This window comes from Spea bombifrons, chromosome 7, assembly GCF_027358695.1.
Source record: "Spea bombifrons isolate aSpeBom1 chromosome 7, aSpeBom1.2.pri, whole genome shotgun sequence".
Taxonomy (NCBI): Eukaryota; Metazoa; Chordata; class Amphibia; order Anura; family Pelobatidae; genus Spea; species Spea bombifrons.
This window is the reverse complement of record NC_071093.1, coordinates 31,741,031-31,759,489: the sequence shown is the minus strand read 5'-3', so window position 1 is coordinate 31,759,489 and position 18,459 is coordinate 31,741,031. Positions and strand designations below refer to the sequence as shown.

The window sequence follows — 18,459 nt, the reverse complement described above, 5'->3', positions numbered from 1 at the left end:
ATTGGTGTATGTGTGTGGATTGGTGTATGTGTGTGGACTGGTATGTGTGTGGATTGGTGTATGTGTGTGGATTGGTATATGTGTGGATTGGTATATGTGTGGATTGGTATGTGTGTGGATTGGTATGTGTGTGTGGATTGGTATGTGTGTGTGGATTGGTGTATGTGTGTTTGTGTGTATCATAGATGAATAATTGATTTGTGAAAAGGAAACGATGGCACAAGCAGGGTGTTTAAGCCTTGGGGACCAAGATGCCACAGGCAGGGTGTTTATGAATGAAGATGGCACAGGCCGGGCTGCTTGGGGACAAAGTTGACTCATGCTGGGCTGTTTGGGGACAAAGATGGCTGGTCCTATGTGTGTTATCTGGGTGCTGGTCAGGTTCAATGTGGGCAGTGTGGACGCCAGGACTGGCATTTCCGGTGTGCAACCTGTGATCTATGCCTGTAATTTAGGGCGTTTTATCTATACCTTGAATGCTGAGTTTTTATGTGAATTCCAATTGATTTATTCCTGCAAAGCTGGGTTTGTGTGTTATTCTGTTCTATACCTGCAATGCTATGTTTCCATACATTATAACTGTATACCTGCAAAAACAGGTATCTAAACAGGTATCATAAATCTGTTTATTTGATCTATACCTTCATTGCTGAGTTCAAATGTGAATTTCAATTGATCTATATATGTAAAGCTGGGTTTGTGTGCTAATGTGTTGATCCATACCTGCTATGCTATGTTTCCATACATTATTTATCTATACCTGCAAATATAGGGTTTGTATGCAAGTGCTGTTTTATGTGTTGTTTATTTGATCTATATATACCTAAGTAGAAGAGCGGTATGGCTTAGTGAATGAGGGGACAAATGGACTCTGGGGATGATTACGGGGGAGAGGACCTCTCAATGTGTGTAATCTCATAGTGTGTCCCTGAATGGCAGAAATAAAATGTGGTCACCCTTGCTCAATCACTTCACCTGCTTCAACTGCTGGGGCAGTAGAGTAGCAGCCCCCAGAGGGCTACTCCCATGAGGCTACTATTGCCATAAATTCAGGGTTTTTAGTCACAAAATTGTAGCCTAGGGTACTTTCTTCCCTGGACCCTTGCTGGGTGTATCCACATAAGATGCAGCTGAGCTATTTCATTTTTCATCAATGCCACTATTGACATGATTTACTGGGAAGAAGACCTCTTCCAAAGAATGTGAGTGTTTCACCAAGACCAGTAATTCCTCTGCTAATTTAACCACTACTAATGTTTCTCCTGCAGTCATCCACACAAATTAGGGAAATGACTGACATGCAAGAAAGTAATGAAAAATATAGCAATGTTGACCCTAATAGACACTATAAGGTTAGGGACCCACTGACCAAAACCTTCTAATATCCTAAGAGTTCAAGATGCCTTGCTTCAACAGCTTGCTGAAGATGTCTTGTATGTTGAGATAAGTTATGATCTTGTACAAACAAAAAGTTGAGAGATGTGATTTAAATAACTCGGCCCACATACTTCCTTAATGTGAACTACCTTTACTGGCCTTTACTGAAGTTATGATGCATTACAAGGCAACAGGCAGTTTAGGCTGCTCTGATCGGTGCTAACCAGGATAAAGCATTTGCTTGTTTGTCCCAGAAGTGTATGGCTAAGGCCAAGCATGTGTTTGTTTTTGGACTATTTTCTTATTGTTTTGCTCTTATGTTGCTACCATCATCAGGAAAGTTTTATTTTCTTCATTTGGACATTTGTAATTCGTAGAACTACATACTGAATAGCTCAGAACAAATTCTGTAGCGCTGTACAATGGGTAGACAGGACATAACAAGTAACATTTAACATAACAAATTGACTAACAGAGACAACAGGTGAGGAAGGCCTTGCTCAAACAAGCTTACAATCTAGAGTGATTTAGGGTGTATTACACAATAGGTAAAAGGTAAAAGTGCCATAGTAAGAGATGGACCAGCCACACTAGTGTAAGTATTGCATTAGAGGGACTAGGAGAGGTGAACTAGGGGTGTTAATGTGCAATATTATAATCGTCCTTAAAGAAGTGGGTCTTGAGGGATTTTTTGAAGGACCGAAGGCAGGGGGAGAGACGGATAGACTGGGGGAGGGCATTCCAGAGGATAGGGGCAGCCCTGGAGAAATCTTGTAAATGTGCATGAGAGCTAGAAATCAGAGGAGAGGATAGAATGAGATCATTGGATGAGTGGAGAGTGCGGTTAGGAGTGTATTTAGAGATGAGTGAGGAGATGTAGGGAGGGGAACCGCTGTGAAGGGCTTTGAAAATAAGAGTCAGGATTTTTAAATTAATCCTGAATCGCACAGGCAGCCAGTGAAGAGACTGTCAGAGGGGAGAGAGGTTAGTAAAGCGATGGGAGAGGAAGATAAATCTGGCAGCAGTATTCATGGTGGATTGTAGAGAGGTGAGACAGTTAAGAGGGAGACCAGCTAAGACAGAGTTACAGTAATCAAGACGGGAGATAATCAGGGCATGGACAAGAGCCTTAAGTGGCATGCTGTGTTAGGAAGGGACGGTTGCGGGCAATGTTTTTAGGATGGAGAGGACAGTTTTTAGAGACGGACTGAATGTGGGGGGTGAATGAAAGGTCGGAGTCAAGGGTGACACCAAGACAGCGTGCATGAGTAGACGGGGAGATGATGGCACTTTTAACAATAAGGGAAATTGATGGGGGAATCTTAGGAATGGAGGGAGGGAAGATGAGAAGTTTTGAAGAGGTTAAGTTTCAAGAAACCTGCAGACATCCAGGTAGAGACAGATGCAAGGCGGTCAGTTACACAATCTAAGACAGAGGGAGAGAGAGATCAGGGGAGGATAGATAGATCTGGGTGTCATCGGCATACAGGTGGTATTGAAAGCCAAAGGATGAGATCAGTTTGCCAAGACAGGAAGTGTAAAGGGAGAACAGAAGGGGTCCTAGAACAAAGCCTTGGGGTACCCCAACTGAGAGAGGGAGGGGAGGGGAAGTGTTACTGGAGACAGAGACGCTGAAGGTACCATCAGAGAGGTAGGAAGTGAACCAGGAGAGAGCAGTGTCACGGAGGCCGAGATCATGAAGCATTTGAAGGAGAAGAGGGTGGTCCACAGTTTTAAAAAGCAGCAGAAAGGTCCAGTAGGATTAGCATGGACTAGTGGCCCTTGGATTTAGCAGTGAGTAAGTCATTAGTAACTTTAGTAAGTCTCGGTAGAGTGTCGAGGGCGAAAACCAGATTAAAGAGGTTCAAGCAGGGAGTTGGAATCCAGAAACTTAGTTAATTTGGGTATAAACAATTATTTCAAGAAGCTTGGAGGTGAAAGGAAGTAGAGAGATCAGTCGGGTCAAGGGAGGACTTTTTGAAGATAGGAGTAATGGTAGCATGCTTGAAAGAGGATGGTACAGATCCAGTAGTGAGGGAGAGGTTGAAGATATGAGCTAGAGGGACAAGGTTAGATGAAAGAGACTGGGTGAGATGGGAAGGGATCAGGTCAAGGGGGCATGTGGTTGGACAAGAGGAAAGAAGAAGAGCATGTACATCCTCTTCAGTAACAGCAGAAAAATGAGTTAATGTAGTGAACTCATGGGTAGAGGGGCACATAGTCAGAGGGAGAGTGAGGGCAGGGTGGTGACTGTGCAGATATGTAATCTCTGATAGTTTGAATTTTATTATTAAAGTATGTGGCAAAGTCAGATGCATAAGGTTAGTGGAAGGGATAGTAGGGATCAGTCGAAGCAGGGAATTGAAAGTATTAAAGAGTCGTTTAGGGTTGTGAGACAGGGAGGAGATGAGGGAGGTGAAGTAGGTTTCTTTAGCAAGGTTAAGAGCAGAGTAGTAGAAACATAGCATTAATTTATAGTGAAGAAAGTCAGACATGGAATGAGACTTTCCCCAACTACGTTCAGCAGTGCGGGAACATCGTCGTAGGTGTCGGGTTACAGTCGTGTGTGCCAGGGTTGGAAGCGTGAACATTGTGAGGAGCGAGTACTAACTGGTGCTACATGCTCAAGAGCAGATGTGAGAGTGGAGTTAAAGACAGAGGTAGCGTTGTTAGGGTACCTCATGTTTGAGATAGGAGAGAGAAGAGGGAGTAAATTGATTGAGAAGTTCTGAAGGTTAATAGAGCTGAGGTCTCTGGTTAGCCGGGGTTGGGGTGCAAGGGAGTGAGTAGGAGGCAAGGAAAAAAGAGAGAAAGGGGAATTAGAAAGGTTAGTGACAGAGCACATGTCCTCTGCTCCTTCTCATTTACTTTCTTCTGCGGTAATACACTTCTCCCGGTGATCCACTGCGTTACCCTGGCCTCCTGGACCTCTTCTGTGTCATCGAGGAGCCTCGGCACGCACCATATGGAAAATGCCTCCCTCATTTCTCCAATTGGGGGAGAGGTTGTGTTGCAGGGTATAGGGAGGAGCAGTGATGTACCAGAAGTGTCCACTCACCCACCTTACCCCGCACCTTATCTCTTGTAAAGCAAAAGTGTATATTCATTAATATATGAGCTGCAAGTACATGCTTGTCACCCTAAATTTTGAATGAAAACTCACATGACGCTAACTTGCCTGAAATTTCAGGACCCAAAAGAGGTGGCATACCCTCTCGGGACCATTTTAGGTAAACCATGCCCTCTCAGTCAAGGTCCAGGTTTTATGAGTTAATTTGTTCTTGTATCTAAACTCAGCTATGACACAGTTCTAGCACAAAAGAGAATATGTTGTCTACAGGTTTCCCACAGATGCTACTCTTTCTTACAATATTGTATACACTGGAAGTGCTATGGCATTAAAAGTGTCTGTTTTCAAAGAATTAGACATGCTTTTAATGCCACTTGATCTTCACTGTAATGACCACTGGTTATCCTAAACTTGTCTTCTTTTCATAACCCTTGACTAACACCCACTGATAATAGTCTATGGTCCTGTGTACTGACCATGTGTTGACCTCTCCCCTTTTTTAACAAACATGACTACACCTTCACCATGGGTTTTCCTTTCCAGTGGTACTGTACAACATACGATCATAAGCAACAATGTCCTCACATTCAACCTTTGGTGAATGGTGAGTAGCACAGACTACTACTTTCCCAGTACCTTTCTAACCTACGCACTGCTTTTTTAGCCTGACAGAAAGTTTTACAGAAAGCAATATTGACATTCATTAATATACGAGCTGCAAGTAGAGGCTTGCCACTCTAAATCTTGAATGAAAACTCACATGACACTAACTTGCCTGAAATTTCAGGACTCACTATTAACAAAGGTCACATCCCCCCCCCGCGTCCCCAACATGTACATGGTAGTTTGGGGCTAATAAAACAAACCTGTGGTAAACCATACCCATTTTACACCCCACAGATGTCCACCGTGTTGAGTAGAACAGACTACTACTTTGCCAGTACCTTCTAACCTACTCACCGCTTTTTAAACTTGACAGAAGTTTTACAGAAAGCAATACTGACGATGCAGAATCTTGTCTTAAAAATGTATTGTTTCTATTCATGACGCTCACCATAGAAAGCATGAATCTCTATGAGGGAATACACCAAAGACCTTACTTTTTAACAGAGGGAAGAAAGTACCTTTGCCTTTTTACACTGCTGTTCTTTATGGTAGATAAAGGTCAAATATACAAAACACATGTAACTTACTATTACTTAAATAGATGTAATTGTATAACACATCTCTATAATAAGACAGACTTAGGTAACTAACGTGAGGCAGAGCAAAGGATAGGGCACGGACAGCATCTCATCGCATTGTTTTCAAACAGAAGAGCTCAGTAACGGATTTTTAAAGCTAAATTAACAGCAAAGCGCTGTTACCACTTACCTTAAAAAAATACACTGTTGAATATAATATAATTGATTGATAACCAGTGTCACATCCTAGAGGTAATTTTACTGGCATTTTGCCCTAACATCCTTGAGCCAAATTTACTGGCATTATACTGCGATTAGCCCATTAGGTTAACAGTAGCGTGGATACCATCTCGATTTGGCCCCTCAGATAGCAATTTTCCTATAATTTTAAAACAAAGGCAGTTTCCAGTATGATAAAGTTTTGTAATGAACATAAACAAAAATCAGGGTCAGACTTATATACTGTATCTTTGTACCAATCCGTATTTAGTCCGGGACAATTGTTTTTCTTGAGCTACAGCTGAAAAGGCAGGCAAGGTGAAAATTCTTCATACTCTCACCCAAATGTTGTTTACAAATGGATTTTTGATATGTAAGCATTATCATCGCGTCCACTGTCTCCCTCGTACCACGGGCTTTAGTATCTGGTAAATTATATGTTGTTGCTGTAAAACCACCAAACATAGAAGGGCGAAAACAATTGTTATAAAAATAAATTCGAGTTCAATAGGTTATTGTTTCCAATGTCATGATAGTAGGGCTGGAAATCTCTATTTGTTTTGCAAATGAGATAAATATTTAGCAATGCTTTCACCAACTTTTAACCACTAATGACACAGTTATTGTGTTTATTTTATTACTTTAACTCTCAAACCCTTGGAAGTTCTTTTTCTTGACACAATGATAATTTTAAATGGATCTTGTCAGAAAACATGGTAGGAAATTGTTTCTGGTCTCCTGTAATTACACGAATTGCTACATATTTGTTAACCTGTTCAGTGCTGAAAGGAGCAAGACTTTATGTCTTGAACTCATACCTCGAAACTTTCAAAATGAGCTGACTCTTGAAATATTGACCCTTTAACATAAGATTCTATGTTATGACTCATTCAAACGTTAACCAAATGGCTCTAGCAGCGGTCCTCATGCAAACCTTGACTTGCCATTATTTAAAGAAACACTTAATTGGGTCAATTGCACTGTTATATATGACCACAATGGTGTAGAATATAGGGCTCATCAATAAAAAAATATATTGTTCCCAAGTTTAATACACCAGTAATTAAAACAAGTTGATGATAGCTTTTGAGGAAACTGCGTTGCTGTATTGCTGGCTGTGTGATCTGCAAAAGTGTGGCCCTCTCACTGTTTAAGAGCCAAAATGATGTTAAGGGGGAACAGACGCCAGTTCAGTCATAGTTCTAACTCTGAGTACATCTGTTAGATAAATGTCTGACATAAGGGGGCTGGTGGGTAAAGGGCAGCTCCTCCATGCTGTCAGGGGAAGGGGAGGTTGGGGCCTAGCAATACTACCTGTATTAAAAGGGAAGCAGGGAAGTTCTCAGAGCCTAACCCTAGAAATGTATTGGGGAAACTGCCACACAGACTCACAATGAGGTCTTCTCAGAGAGTCATCTGAGGCTTGCGCTAGTCGAGGGCCAATAGGCCCTCAGAATAAGCATAGTGTGGAGTGTAGGGTATCACTCAGCAGTAAGCATACGTTACAGCTTCTAGTCACATGACTGCTTATTTACATTGTATACAATAATAACAGACCACCACAGAAAGCTTTGGGTGGGGTAGCGGGTATCACCCGGAAGACACTGTTCACAATAGAAGCACGCAGGACAAAGCGCTCTTATACACTGTTTAGTACGCAGTTTATCTGACATAGCATACGCTTCGCGAAACACAGTTAGTGGGCGGGGTAATGCAGATTAGTAGAACACGATTGGCTCCTACGGTCATCGTGGGCGGCATCCACTTCTCTGCTGTTGACACCCTATTTACGGATAGCGAAGAATCTTTCCACATAGCACCTCAGATCGGGGTCCGGAGCGGACAGAGGGGGCTTTAGCCTAGGGGAGAGGGGTCTCTAGATTTTCTAGATCCCCTTTTCGCTCTTCTATTGCATAAGGCAATTACTTTCCAACTTCAGCTACAGTGATAGCTAAGTTTGGAAAGAAGGAATAGGAGAATCCGATCTGTTTTGACACATTCGTGCTTTTATAGATTGTCAACCCTAATCCTTGGAGCCTATAGAAATCGTACACAAAAATATAAGATAGGAAGGAATATTAATGCACTAGAATATTACAATGGCTAAATCGGAAGACAAGAAACGCGAGGATGGCTGCTGTGGTGAGTACTGTACCCAGTTTGGGGTTGATCTCGCTTCTGTACTGTTTTAATGCATGTTAAATATGCCTTGGACAGGAATGCGTGTTTATGCATTTACGGGTAACACATAATGTTGCACACCTTGTAACGTATGCGCGTTGGTTTTTGCTGTAGTCCCCTGTCACTGAAATCTATTCTTGTTGTAGGATCATGTGTTAACTACTTCACATCTGCCAAGTTTCTCATGTACCTTGGCCACTCTCTGTCCACATGGGTAAGTACATATACCATAAGTGAGTATATAATTTGTTCAAACCATGGCAAATACGCGTTTATTTTTTTCCCCACGATCTATGTCGGTGTAGTACTCGATATGCCCACTAGGTGTGCACTTGGCACTCTGCTTGCTTTAGTATCATACATGCAGTGAAAATATTCAACATAAAACACTCAATTATTTAAAAGATCCAGCTAATTCATCCTAGTCAATATTTTGGTCTGTTCTTCTACTTTTGCCAACGTTTGTTTGAACAATTAGAGCAAAAATGCTTCGTTATTACCTTTGCTATTATTCATTAATGTTTTACGCCCCTGTAAAATGAACTGCACTACTGGCTATAATGAAATACAGCTTTAACATAGCCAAGGTCACATTATGCCATAATCGATAAAGATCACTTCTGATACAAGTGCTAATTGTGGAAAGTAGAGACATTTAGTTAATTCCATGGTGACTGCTCCACTTTCAGGACCTTACCCCAGAAGTGCTCTACTTCACTATGTTCACCCGAACAATAAGGATTTTTTTTTTAATGTATATACATACAGAGAGTTACTTGCAACCTGTATAACACATAACACAAACAGATAATACAGCTGTATTTATTTAAATACCATGTATTAAAATTAAGGCCCTTTGAAACTGTCTAATACATTGTTAATTAGTTAGACTAAGACTGTGTACATAATTATTATTATAGAACAATATATAGAATTATAATATTACATAATATTAATATTTGAATTATTATATTAAATTATATTTAAATTATTTATATTAATATTGTCCAATCCAAATATATTTTTCATGTTGAATTTAGATCAGCACCTGAAGATAGGTAGATCGTTGTGAGCGTAACCAAGAGTTTATATTAAGATTAGGGCTATAATTAGTCTTCCAACAACAAAGCTTTGTGACGCATAAGATAATGGTAACATATTGTTACCATTATATAGTTATTGTTATCATATTTATTACTAATTGTGAAGTGTTGATTTCTCTAATGTTGCCAACAATTTATTTTTTAAGCTAAGTTGATGCTTTACTGCTTCATTAGACAAGAACAGGAAATATTTTCAGAGTAAATGTTTTTAAAGATAAATTGTTTTCTGCAAAGTGTGACGCAATGTAAGCTCTTTGAGCTGAAATATGCTTGCAAGTCCCAAAAAGCTGATAAGCTTTCTAACCATTTTGATAAGAACCGCGGGCAGGTGAAATGTCTCTTATCCAGACAAGACGAACAGCTCTGTTAATGGCTCTTTGCAGAAAAAAATGTTTGAAGAACAATAAGTTAAACATTCTTTATATTTGCATTTGTTGTTTTTCTTACTTTTTTTTCTTATTCCAAAAACAGACCTGCAAAGCACTTAGTCTTAGCAAAGCTGAGTTCACGGACATGTGAGCCAGAACATGTATCGGTGAAAAAAAAGTCTTGCACGTAAAAGAGTTTGTTGTAATGTCTTCTATAATATCTGTGCTGTAATTTCAGAGAAATTCTCCAAACATATACAAGAAAATAAAAACATATCCAATACAAACATATACGAGAAAACAAAAACATATCCAATACAAACATATACAAGAAAATACAACTAATATAAAGAAAGCATAGAGGACAAAGTATAAAACGGTAAAAAAAAAAGCTTTAATTGTCCCCTATATGTGTGCCGCTTGCTTAAAAAACATAATAATGCACTTTTTATGAAATAAAGCTTGCTAATAAATTTTGATTTTAATTTTCTTTTATATGTATGAAGAATTTCTCTGGAATTACAGAGTGCAAAACTTTTTTTCACTGATTTTCATATCTGTTTGTGTTTCCTAAAGGTAAACAGCATGCATGTTTTTGCTTTGCTGCACATTTTATTGATAAAATAAGCGCCTTTTTTATTCAGAACATGTATCATAGTTACTTCCTGATCTGAACCTTCCATTTTCCTTAGTTTCTAGAACAGACCATTTAACACGTTTTATGTATCCAAACAATCTATAATATTAAGTTCGATAAATACATTTAATTTAGGTGACACCAATGTAGGTCAGGTGCCCACATCCACTTTTAAGTGGTATTATGGCAAAAGAGAGAAAGGAGGTCCACGTCTGGACTGCACTTGTGGCAGGATCAGACTGATATGTTGATGGAGCTAAAACTAGAGATGCTCCCAAGCAGGAATGTACCGTAGGACAGGCTATTGAGCGGCTGTCTGTCCTTGGTGAGTTATTTTCAAACCTTTTCTTGTATGGTATTGACTTGGAATTAGCTAATCCCTTTGGAAATAAGAGGCCCTATGGAGGGTCACACAACTCAAGGCAGTTGCGAAATGTAGAGCATTAAGTTACTGTTGGAAGATGGATTTTAAGGGTAGTTTTTCTACAGCCAAAACATACAGATATTCAGATATTTTACGGGTCTGTCACCCGTTGTTTTGTATATCATCACTGCTTTTCTAAAGCCTACATTTACGGCATATAAATTAAACTGAACACTATCAATTTGTTACAAAACCATCGTATGAAGTAATGTATGAGCCTAATATTTGTACTGGGTATGTTTCGAAAGGACTACAGGTGGACCTTTCAAGTGGTCTGAGCGTACAAAACTGGAGAGGGATTTAATTACATAACTGGTTCCAGGAGTCAGTTGTGTTGCAAAAGAAGTTATTTTAAGGCACCTCTATATATCAAGTACTTCTTGTACTTCTGCATGAAGGTTAAAGGCAAACTGTAGACAAAAGTGCTTTATTACTTGTAAATGTTACAAGAATGGCATTGGTGAAGCAGTGGCAGAATTGTAAGCGTGTTTTATAGGTTATTTATGATGGCTGGTTTTCAAACTGTTAAATTCTGAGTTTTAGACTAGGTGTTTTTACATACCTCTCCTTGCTTACGGGGTTAAAAGCCCACCTAGTACCCATTGTACAGCTCTGATGAATCTGATCATGCTATATAAATCAATAATAGTAATATATAACATTGATAGTTATCCATATACTAAGAATATCACTACACACTGGCCCTTAAAGAGTCAATTTTGGGTAGTATGCTAAGGCAGCAGGATGGTTGGACATAAAGCCAACTTTTGGGGCTATAAAGGTAACATTGGCAAGTGAGATGGGGTTCCTTGTGTGAATTAAACAGAAGAGAGTTCCTGAATTAAAGAGATGGCAGTTGATACATTAAATCCAATTCCACCGCATACGTGGCTGTGGTCATTACACCCAACTTTATTTTAACTGACAACTTCTGAAAGAATATATATATATTATATATACTTATATATACTTTTTATTGATCATGATCATAATTGTCTTTTTTCACAGGGAGATCGAATGTGGCATTTTGCGGTGTCTCTCTTTCTGGTGGAACTCTATGGAAATAGTTTACTCTTGACTGCAGTCTATGGACTGGTGGTGGCAGGTTCTGTTCTTCTGCTTGGAGCTATAATTGGCGACTGGGTTGACAAAAACCCAAGACTGAGAGGTACCTTGTTTGCTTCAGATAAGATCCTTTCTGGTTTATTCACTAAGGGGAGAAGGGGGGTGAATTTGTGGAAGGCTTGTGGTTACAACTTACTAGCTTAACTGGGCATTGTGAAGGACCAAAGCTCTTCCACCGTTTCTACTCCAACAAGGGTTTGGTAGTTGAATTTTGCATTGTACAGAGCTGATACACACCTCTCCAGAAATGCTTTTCTGTTTGCAGTCTGTACTCTCTGGGCACCAGGATATACTGTAAGCAGGTAATGCAGCCATGAGTAGGGAACCATAAACCTGGGTCCAGGGCAGTTGTCCATTTTGATTTTAAAGGTGTTTTATGTTTTTCTTTCATAATGTCAGCACACTCACAAACCCCCTGCTTTTGTGAATAAACCCATTATTTACAGCATTACTCAACAAAGTCAAAGTTCATTGATGTTGACTTGCACAAACAGGACTGCTAATGCTTAAATGACACCAGATTGTGTGTTATTTGTATTCCATTATAAGCAGAAACATCAAGGGACTTTAATATTAATTTTCTCTCTGACTACTAGTAGTACTTCTTAAATTAAAAAACATTAAGAGGGGGTTTCCAGCATAAGAGCATACCTGAGAACTCTCTAGATTTTACCTGGTAGCTCCAGAAATCAGAGCTGATTACTTGGCTTCTGGGTCAGTAATTTGCTTGACCCGCCCATGTCCTGTCCTGGCCCCACCCCCTCCCAGATTTCTTTGTGTTGTGGGTGTGGTTTCATGTCATTCTAGTCTTATGTACAGTATGTACACCGACTCTTCCTTACATATATATAGAGAGAGAGAGAGGGAGAGACACTGTGCTTTTGTGTCGTTGTGCTTTTTTTGTATATGTATATTCTATATCTGGCTCATATCTTGTTGTATTATTCTGAAAATTAATGAACATCCTGCAGGAAGCCGACAGCTCAGCTAAAATATGTTACAAAGAAAGCTTGAGAAGCTTGAAAAGCACTAAAAGTTAATATACCCTTTAAGGAGAGGTCAGCTAGAGGGATGTGAGGGCAACTCACACATTCCAGAAAGAACAGAGAGAGATGCCTGAAGCCCCCCCCCCCATCACAGAGCAGCTTGTCAGGTTCCTAGTTGCCCTTAGAGCTGATAGCATGGTGGAATCTTCACTGGTAGGATTTACTGATGTTATTTTGCAGACGCAGGTTGCAAAGCATAGCCTACACTATCCTTATTTAATTCCTGGACATGACATAGTCCACAAATAGGGTTGCCCAGGGCACTGGGGCAACTCTTGATTTAGGGACATTCACAGGGACAGGTGAACCCTACTTAGGTGGCATAAAAAGTTTCCTCATATTGTCAAAACATTTTAACAGATTTTTCGTAGTAGTTAGAAATTCTTATCTATAGTGTTCACTCAAATAGCTGTTGTTTGAGAATCACTTAATTCAACGCAGCCAAACCGGATACAAGTTCACCATAGATTCTAAGTATGCTGGTTCTGTAGGAATCTTCTGTGTTTGCTTTCAAGAATGAACCAAGTTCTGCTGAAAGCCCTGTTGTACAGATTTACCGCATCAGGGATCTACAGGGTCTTTGTGCAGCTTGGCAAGTGGGCTATTCACAGAGCCCTATCTCACAAATCCTTCCCAGATGGGCTACAAATGTACTGGTTTCCTACAGACATTAACTCAGTTGACATATGCTTACCGTGCTTAATTATTCTGTGGTATGAGAAAAGCGTGTAACTATTAATCTTTGTATTTTCTTGCAGTGGCTCAAACATCGCTGATTGTACAAAATGTTTCTGTCATTATCTGTGGCATCATCTTGATGGTGGTTTTCATCTATAAGATAGAACTTTTGTCAATGTACAAAGGATGGCTTCTAGTAAGTTTCCAAGTTGCATCGAAATGTTTTCATATTTTTATTATAGATCCGTTGGTAAGGTCAAGGTGTTAGGGGTTGCATGGCAAGGTGGAGAGTCACAAGGGAGGGTGGCAGTTTTCAAACTCATCCTCAGGTGGTAATAAAGTGGGGGTGTGGAGGTCTTCTTTCATGTTGGCCTGGTAGTAGTAAATGAGGTGGGTGAGCTATGAAATTATATCATTAGACCAAGCAATCAAGTAGACCTAATGATCTTTGCAGCCATATTACCTTAGAGCCTAGTGTAACACTATGAAATAGGTAATTATACAAGTCGAGTGGTGGGGGGCTGGAAAATATCCCACCACTTGGAAAACTGTGACTATTAAAAATAAAAAAAAACTTTATTTGTTACAGACTGCAACCCAGTGTATTATTTAAGAATAAGCAAAACAATGAAAAGGAGCTATAATTGAATGATGTCTGATGGTAATTTATCTACAGTATTGAAGTGTGGCACTTGGTCTGATATGTTGAACCAACCTTGGTGATCTCCTTGCTAATCAATATTTATTATGCTGACCCATTTGTTTGTTATCCTGTAGACAGCATGCTACATTTTTGTCATCACAATAGCAAACATCGCTAATCTGGCTAGCACAGCCACTTCTATTGCCATACAGAGGGACTGGATTGTTGTGGTTGCAGGCGATGATAGGAGCAAGTTAGCAGGTAAACCTTCTAATATTACTTATTGTTCTTTGACGGGGAAGTTTTGGTAGACACAATGTGATAATATGTTCTAGCTCATTACCATGTTGTAAATACACCCCTGAAAGAAAAAGAGTGTCATACTTTATAACTGATCCAAGCATATAAAGCAGAAATATAAAAAGCATAAAGCAACATAGGATGCTTAAATCCCTTCCAAATATTATGTGTCATGATGCGCCATGCCCAGAGATCTTCTACAGCAATAAGGACCAAGGCTCCCTTGTATAGTTTATAGTTAATGTTAATCTGATTTAACCATGGACCGTGAAGGGCCAGCTCTGCTAGTCTTGCTGAAGAAATTGCCCGCGGTTGGCTCTTTATAATGCAGTGAAGTTGAAGAGTTGATCACAGTCTCACACTTCTGCCTTGGCCTGTTTTTTCTTTTCCATCCTGTTTGCTTACTTTTTGCCTTTAGTCCACCCTGCTCCCAGGACCCTGCTCTGGTCAACCCTGACCTTCACTTTAATCTGCACTTTTGTTATCTTGTTCATTTTAACCATTTGTCTTTTTCTCTAGATATAACTATGTCAAGAACTCTTCTTGGATGTTATGACAGAAAGAAGAGTTTATGGAATCCTTGGAATGAAGCACTTCACTATTTCTTTTATGTTTTTACTGACAGATATGAATGCCACTGTAAGGCGAATTGATCAGCTGACAAATATATTGGCCCCGATGGCTGTTGGACAGATAGTGACCTTTGGCTCCCCAGTTATTGGCTGTGCATTTATTGCCGGATGGAATTTAGTGTCTATGTGTGTGGAATACATGTTATTGTGGAAGGTGTATCAGAAGACACCAGCACTTGCTAATAAAACCGTTAAGAAAGAGAATGACCAGGAATTAAAACAGCTGAACATTAAAGGTACTGATAACATTTAATTATGTTACATTTATTAAACCAATAATCATTGTTCATTAAATGAATGCAAGTAGCATTTTATTTTGTGTGATTATTTGGCTTTGGGGCATCACGCCTTGTGTGTCTCTCCAACCATCTTCTGTGGACATCACTCTTCAGTATGCCGCTGATCTACTGAAAGTGTACATGTCAAGTGTCTTAAAGTAACTTTAAGACTTGAGGGGTTACATTAACAAAGTGTTATGCCTTTTATTTTGATAGTTTTCTTATTTTGCTGGACTCTTTGTTTTCTTAATTTCAGTTATTGACAGCAACACCAATAACAATGAGAAGCTCACTGAAGATCTGTCTCTTATGGATGAGAAAGTTGTTGCAGCTATCGAATCACTAAAGGAGCCCAGCTGTAGTGAGAAAATCGCAGAGCCCTTCCGCACATTCAGAGATGGATGGGTTGCATACTACAACCAGGATGTGTTTTGGGCCGGAATGGGCCTTGCCTTTCTATACATGACTGTTCTTGGCTTTGACTGTATCACCACTGGCTACGCTTATACTCAGGGCCTGAGCGGCTTTGTCCTTAGCCTGCTTATGGGAGCTTCTGCTATTTCCGGCATCACTGGTACCGTGGCTTTCACCTGGCTAAGGAGGAAGGTGGGTCTGACCCGTACAGGTTTCATTTCTGGAATAGCTCAACTCAGCAGCCTCATTTTATGTGTCATCTCAGTCTTCATGCCTGGAAGCCCACTGGACCTGACCGTTTCTCCATTTGATGATATCAGTGCTCGCTTGCTTCAAGGAGATCCGTTACCCACTATTTCATCCGGTGGTGCTCCTGAAGTGAACTTCACAACAGATGGTCTGAACTTAATAAACAACTCAAGCTCAATTTCTACTGATGCTGATGCACCTGTGTCACTTATCTCAGTTTGCCTGTTGTTTTCTGGAGTTATTGCCGCTAGAGTTGGTAAGTAACTAAAGTAAACATTTTAATATTACAGTGCATGCGTATTGACTTCTGAAATTCACTGACTGAACTGGGAGTTAGCTGGGAAATTAGGCATTTCAACCCACTGATATCATTATGCCTTAAGAAGGGGGCTAACCTCAGTGAACTGCTCCTGCACAAAAGGCTTACCTGACCTTATATTTTTAAACATATGATATATATGGGGGGGGGGAATATAATAGCGCAGGAGCAAAATATCTGCTATCCTCTTGTTGAAATGAGCTAGATTGACTATTAGGTTTTTTCACATTTCATGACAAACTAAACTTATTTACTAAGTTTAGTGCATCTGTAATTAGTGTCCTAAAACACATGGCACACACTGAGCTGGTGAAGCAAATGTGACCAGTGGTTACAAACACACATTAACCCCCACCTGAAGGAAATTCATACAAAAACTGTTACTGAGGACATCAGAGGAACCACCCAGAACCCGGAAAGCTCTTGAGCAGTTAGCACTGCATTCTAGGTTCATTTTCATTCTCCAGTTGTGCTAATGTGTTAAAATTTGCGATTCCTGATTAAGATGTATAAATAATATGCTCCAATGAATATAAACACTAATTCACAAACTTAAAGGCAAGCCTCATGAAAAATTAAAATCTCCTTGGTGCTAAAGTTCTATGTTGATAAGCATTGAGAAAAAAAACAGCTTTTCCCGCCTTTCCAATAACCCTTCTTTATCTGCAAATCTTGAGGCTGCCGTTGTCGTTCATGTGATATTTTCTGTGACTTTCCCTGCTCAAAGGCTACACTTATTTCCCCTTTTCACTAGTAAAGAGTATCCAACTGAACCATTCTTTACCACGGGCAGTATGATAAGGAGATCAGGCTAATATAATAGACCTAGAAAGCACACAAATGGATAATATACAACTGCCTGAAAACATAATATTATGTAAAAATGAAATTAGTGGGAGATCCTCTTTAAAATCAGTGCCATATAAAATCCTGTATGGATTTGCTAGGGAGACACCATGGGAATTTAAAGGGATTTCTGTCAGATGCAGTAGTGCATATGTTGGCTGGAGTGTTGGCTGAGATGTCCCACCGGATATTCATTCACCAAGATTTAGATACCCCGTACTTCCACTAGTGTCTTTGCACCCGATACATTGAGATGATCTATCCGCCATGTTTACTGCACATTATGTTTATTTGTTTAGAAGATAAGAATATATAATAAAACAATTGATTAGAATGGTTCAGGTGTATTTTATAATAGGTAATGAACATTTTATCTTCAATGGTATTTTTCTTTTTAAATCCGCTTATTTAAAGTGTGGTACGTCATCGCAAGCATTTTAATTTATTTCAAATGTTTCTTTTTCAGGTCTCTGGTCCTTTGATCTCACCGTAACACAACTTATTCAAGAAAATGTCATTGAATCTGAAAGAGGCATCGTAAATGGCGTCCAGAACTCAATGAACTATCTCCTTGACCTGATGCATTTCATCATGGTGATTTTAGGCCCGAACCCTGAAGCCTTCGGCTTGCTGGTGCTTATTTCAGTGTCATTTGTCGCCATGGGCCACATCATGTATTTCCGATATGCTTATACTAATCTTGGGAGCCGTCTATTTTCGTGCTGTAACCCTGACCCAGACCCATCACATGATGATAAGAAACATGCAGAATCATCAGTTGTTTAAGTAGGAATACTGTTTAGTGTCATCATTTTTAACATTATATTGTATGTAGCAAAGGTTTATTCTATTCTAGAGTTGTTACACTTTGTAGTGCTAGTAGGAGACTCGGATAAAATGATAAAATGGCATTTAATGGCATAACCATGAGTGATCAATGTTGACAACCAATGTTACACAAAAAAACCTTTACAAAAGTCATGCTATCAGTGAGTGTTGGTTATGGATGCAGTAATTACACCCTGCTGTAAAATTACATTTTATAGTGTGGAATTGCGAGACCATGAAAAACACATGATTACAAAATGAAAACTGTATCATGCTTAAGATTGTTCGACCAAAACAAGTCACTTATTACTGGTATAACACCAACAGCTTTTAGTATAGGGGACATTGATGAGACAATAACATTGAAATTGACAATATACAAAACCAACATATGTGTTAACGTGTAAACTATTTTGACTACAAACATCTACATTTGTATTGCGTCAGTTAAATAATTAAAAACTTTTAAGTGTTAAACTGTGGCACAGACATGCTCCAAGATTCTTTTACCGGAAAGTACATTCTACAAGTGCTTTGA

At 39.5% G+C, this 18,459-nt stretch overlaps 1 protein-coding gene across 1 annotated transcript; it reads left to right on the top strand.

Annotated features, from left to right (window-relative positions):
• Positions 1-7,640: 7,640 nt before the first annotated feature.
• Positions 7,641-18,164, top strand: LOC128501224 (solute carrier family 40 protein member 1-like). The gene is made up of 8 exons (XM_053470621.1): positions 7,641-7,992; positions 8,178-8,245; positions 11,572-11,731; positions 13,493-13,608; positions 14,190-14,316; positions 14,981-15,223; positions 15,522-16,184; positions 17,560-18,164. Exons 1-8 carry the CDS (start codon positions 7,950-7,952, stop codon positions 17,877-17,879), a joined length of 1,740 nt encoding a protein of 579 aa, XP_053326596.1. The 5' UTR covers positions 7,641-7,949; the 3' UTR covers positions 17,880-18,164.
• The last annotated feature ends 295 nt before the right edge of the window (positions 18,165-18,459 follow it).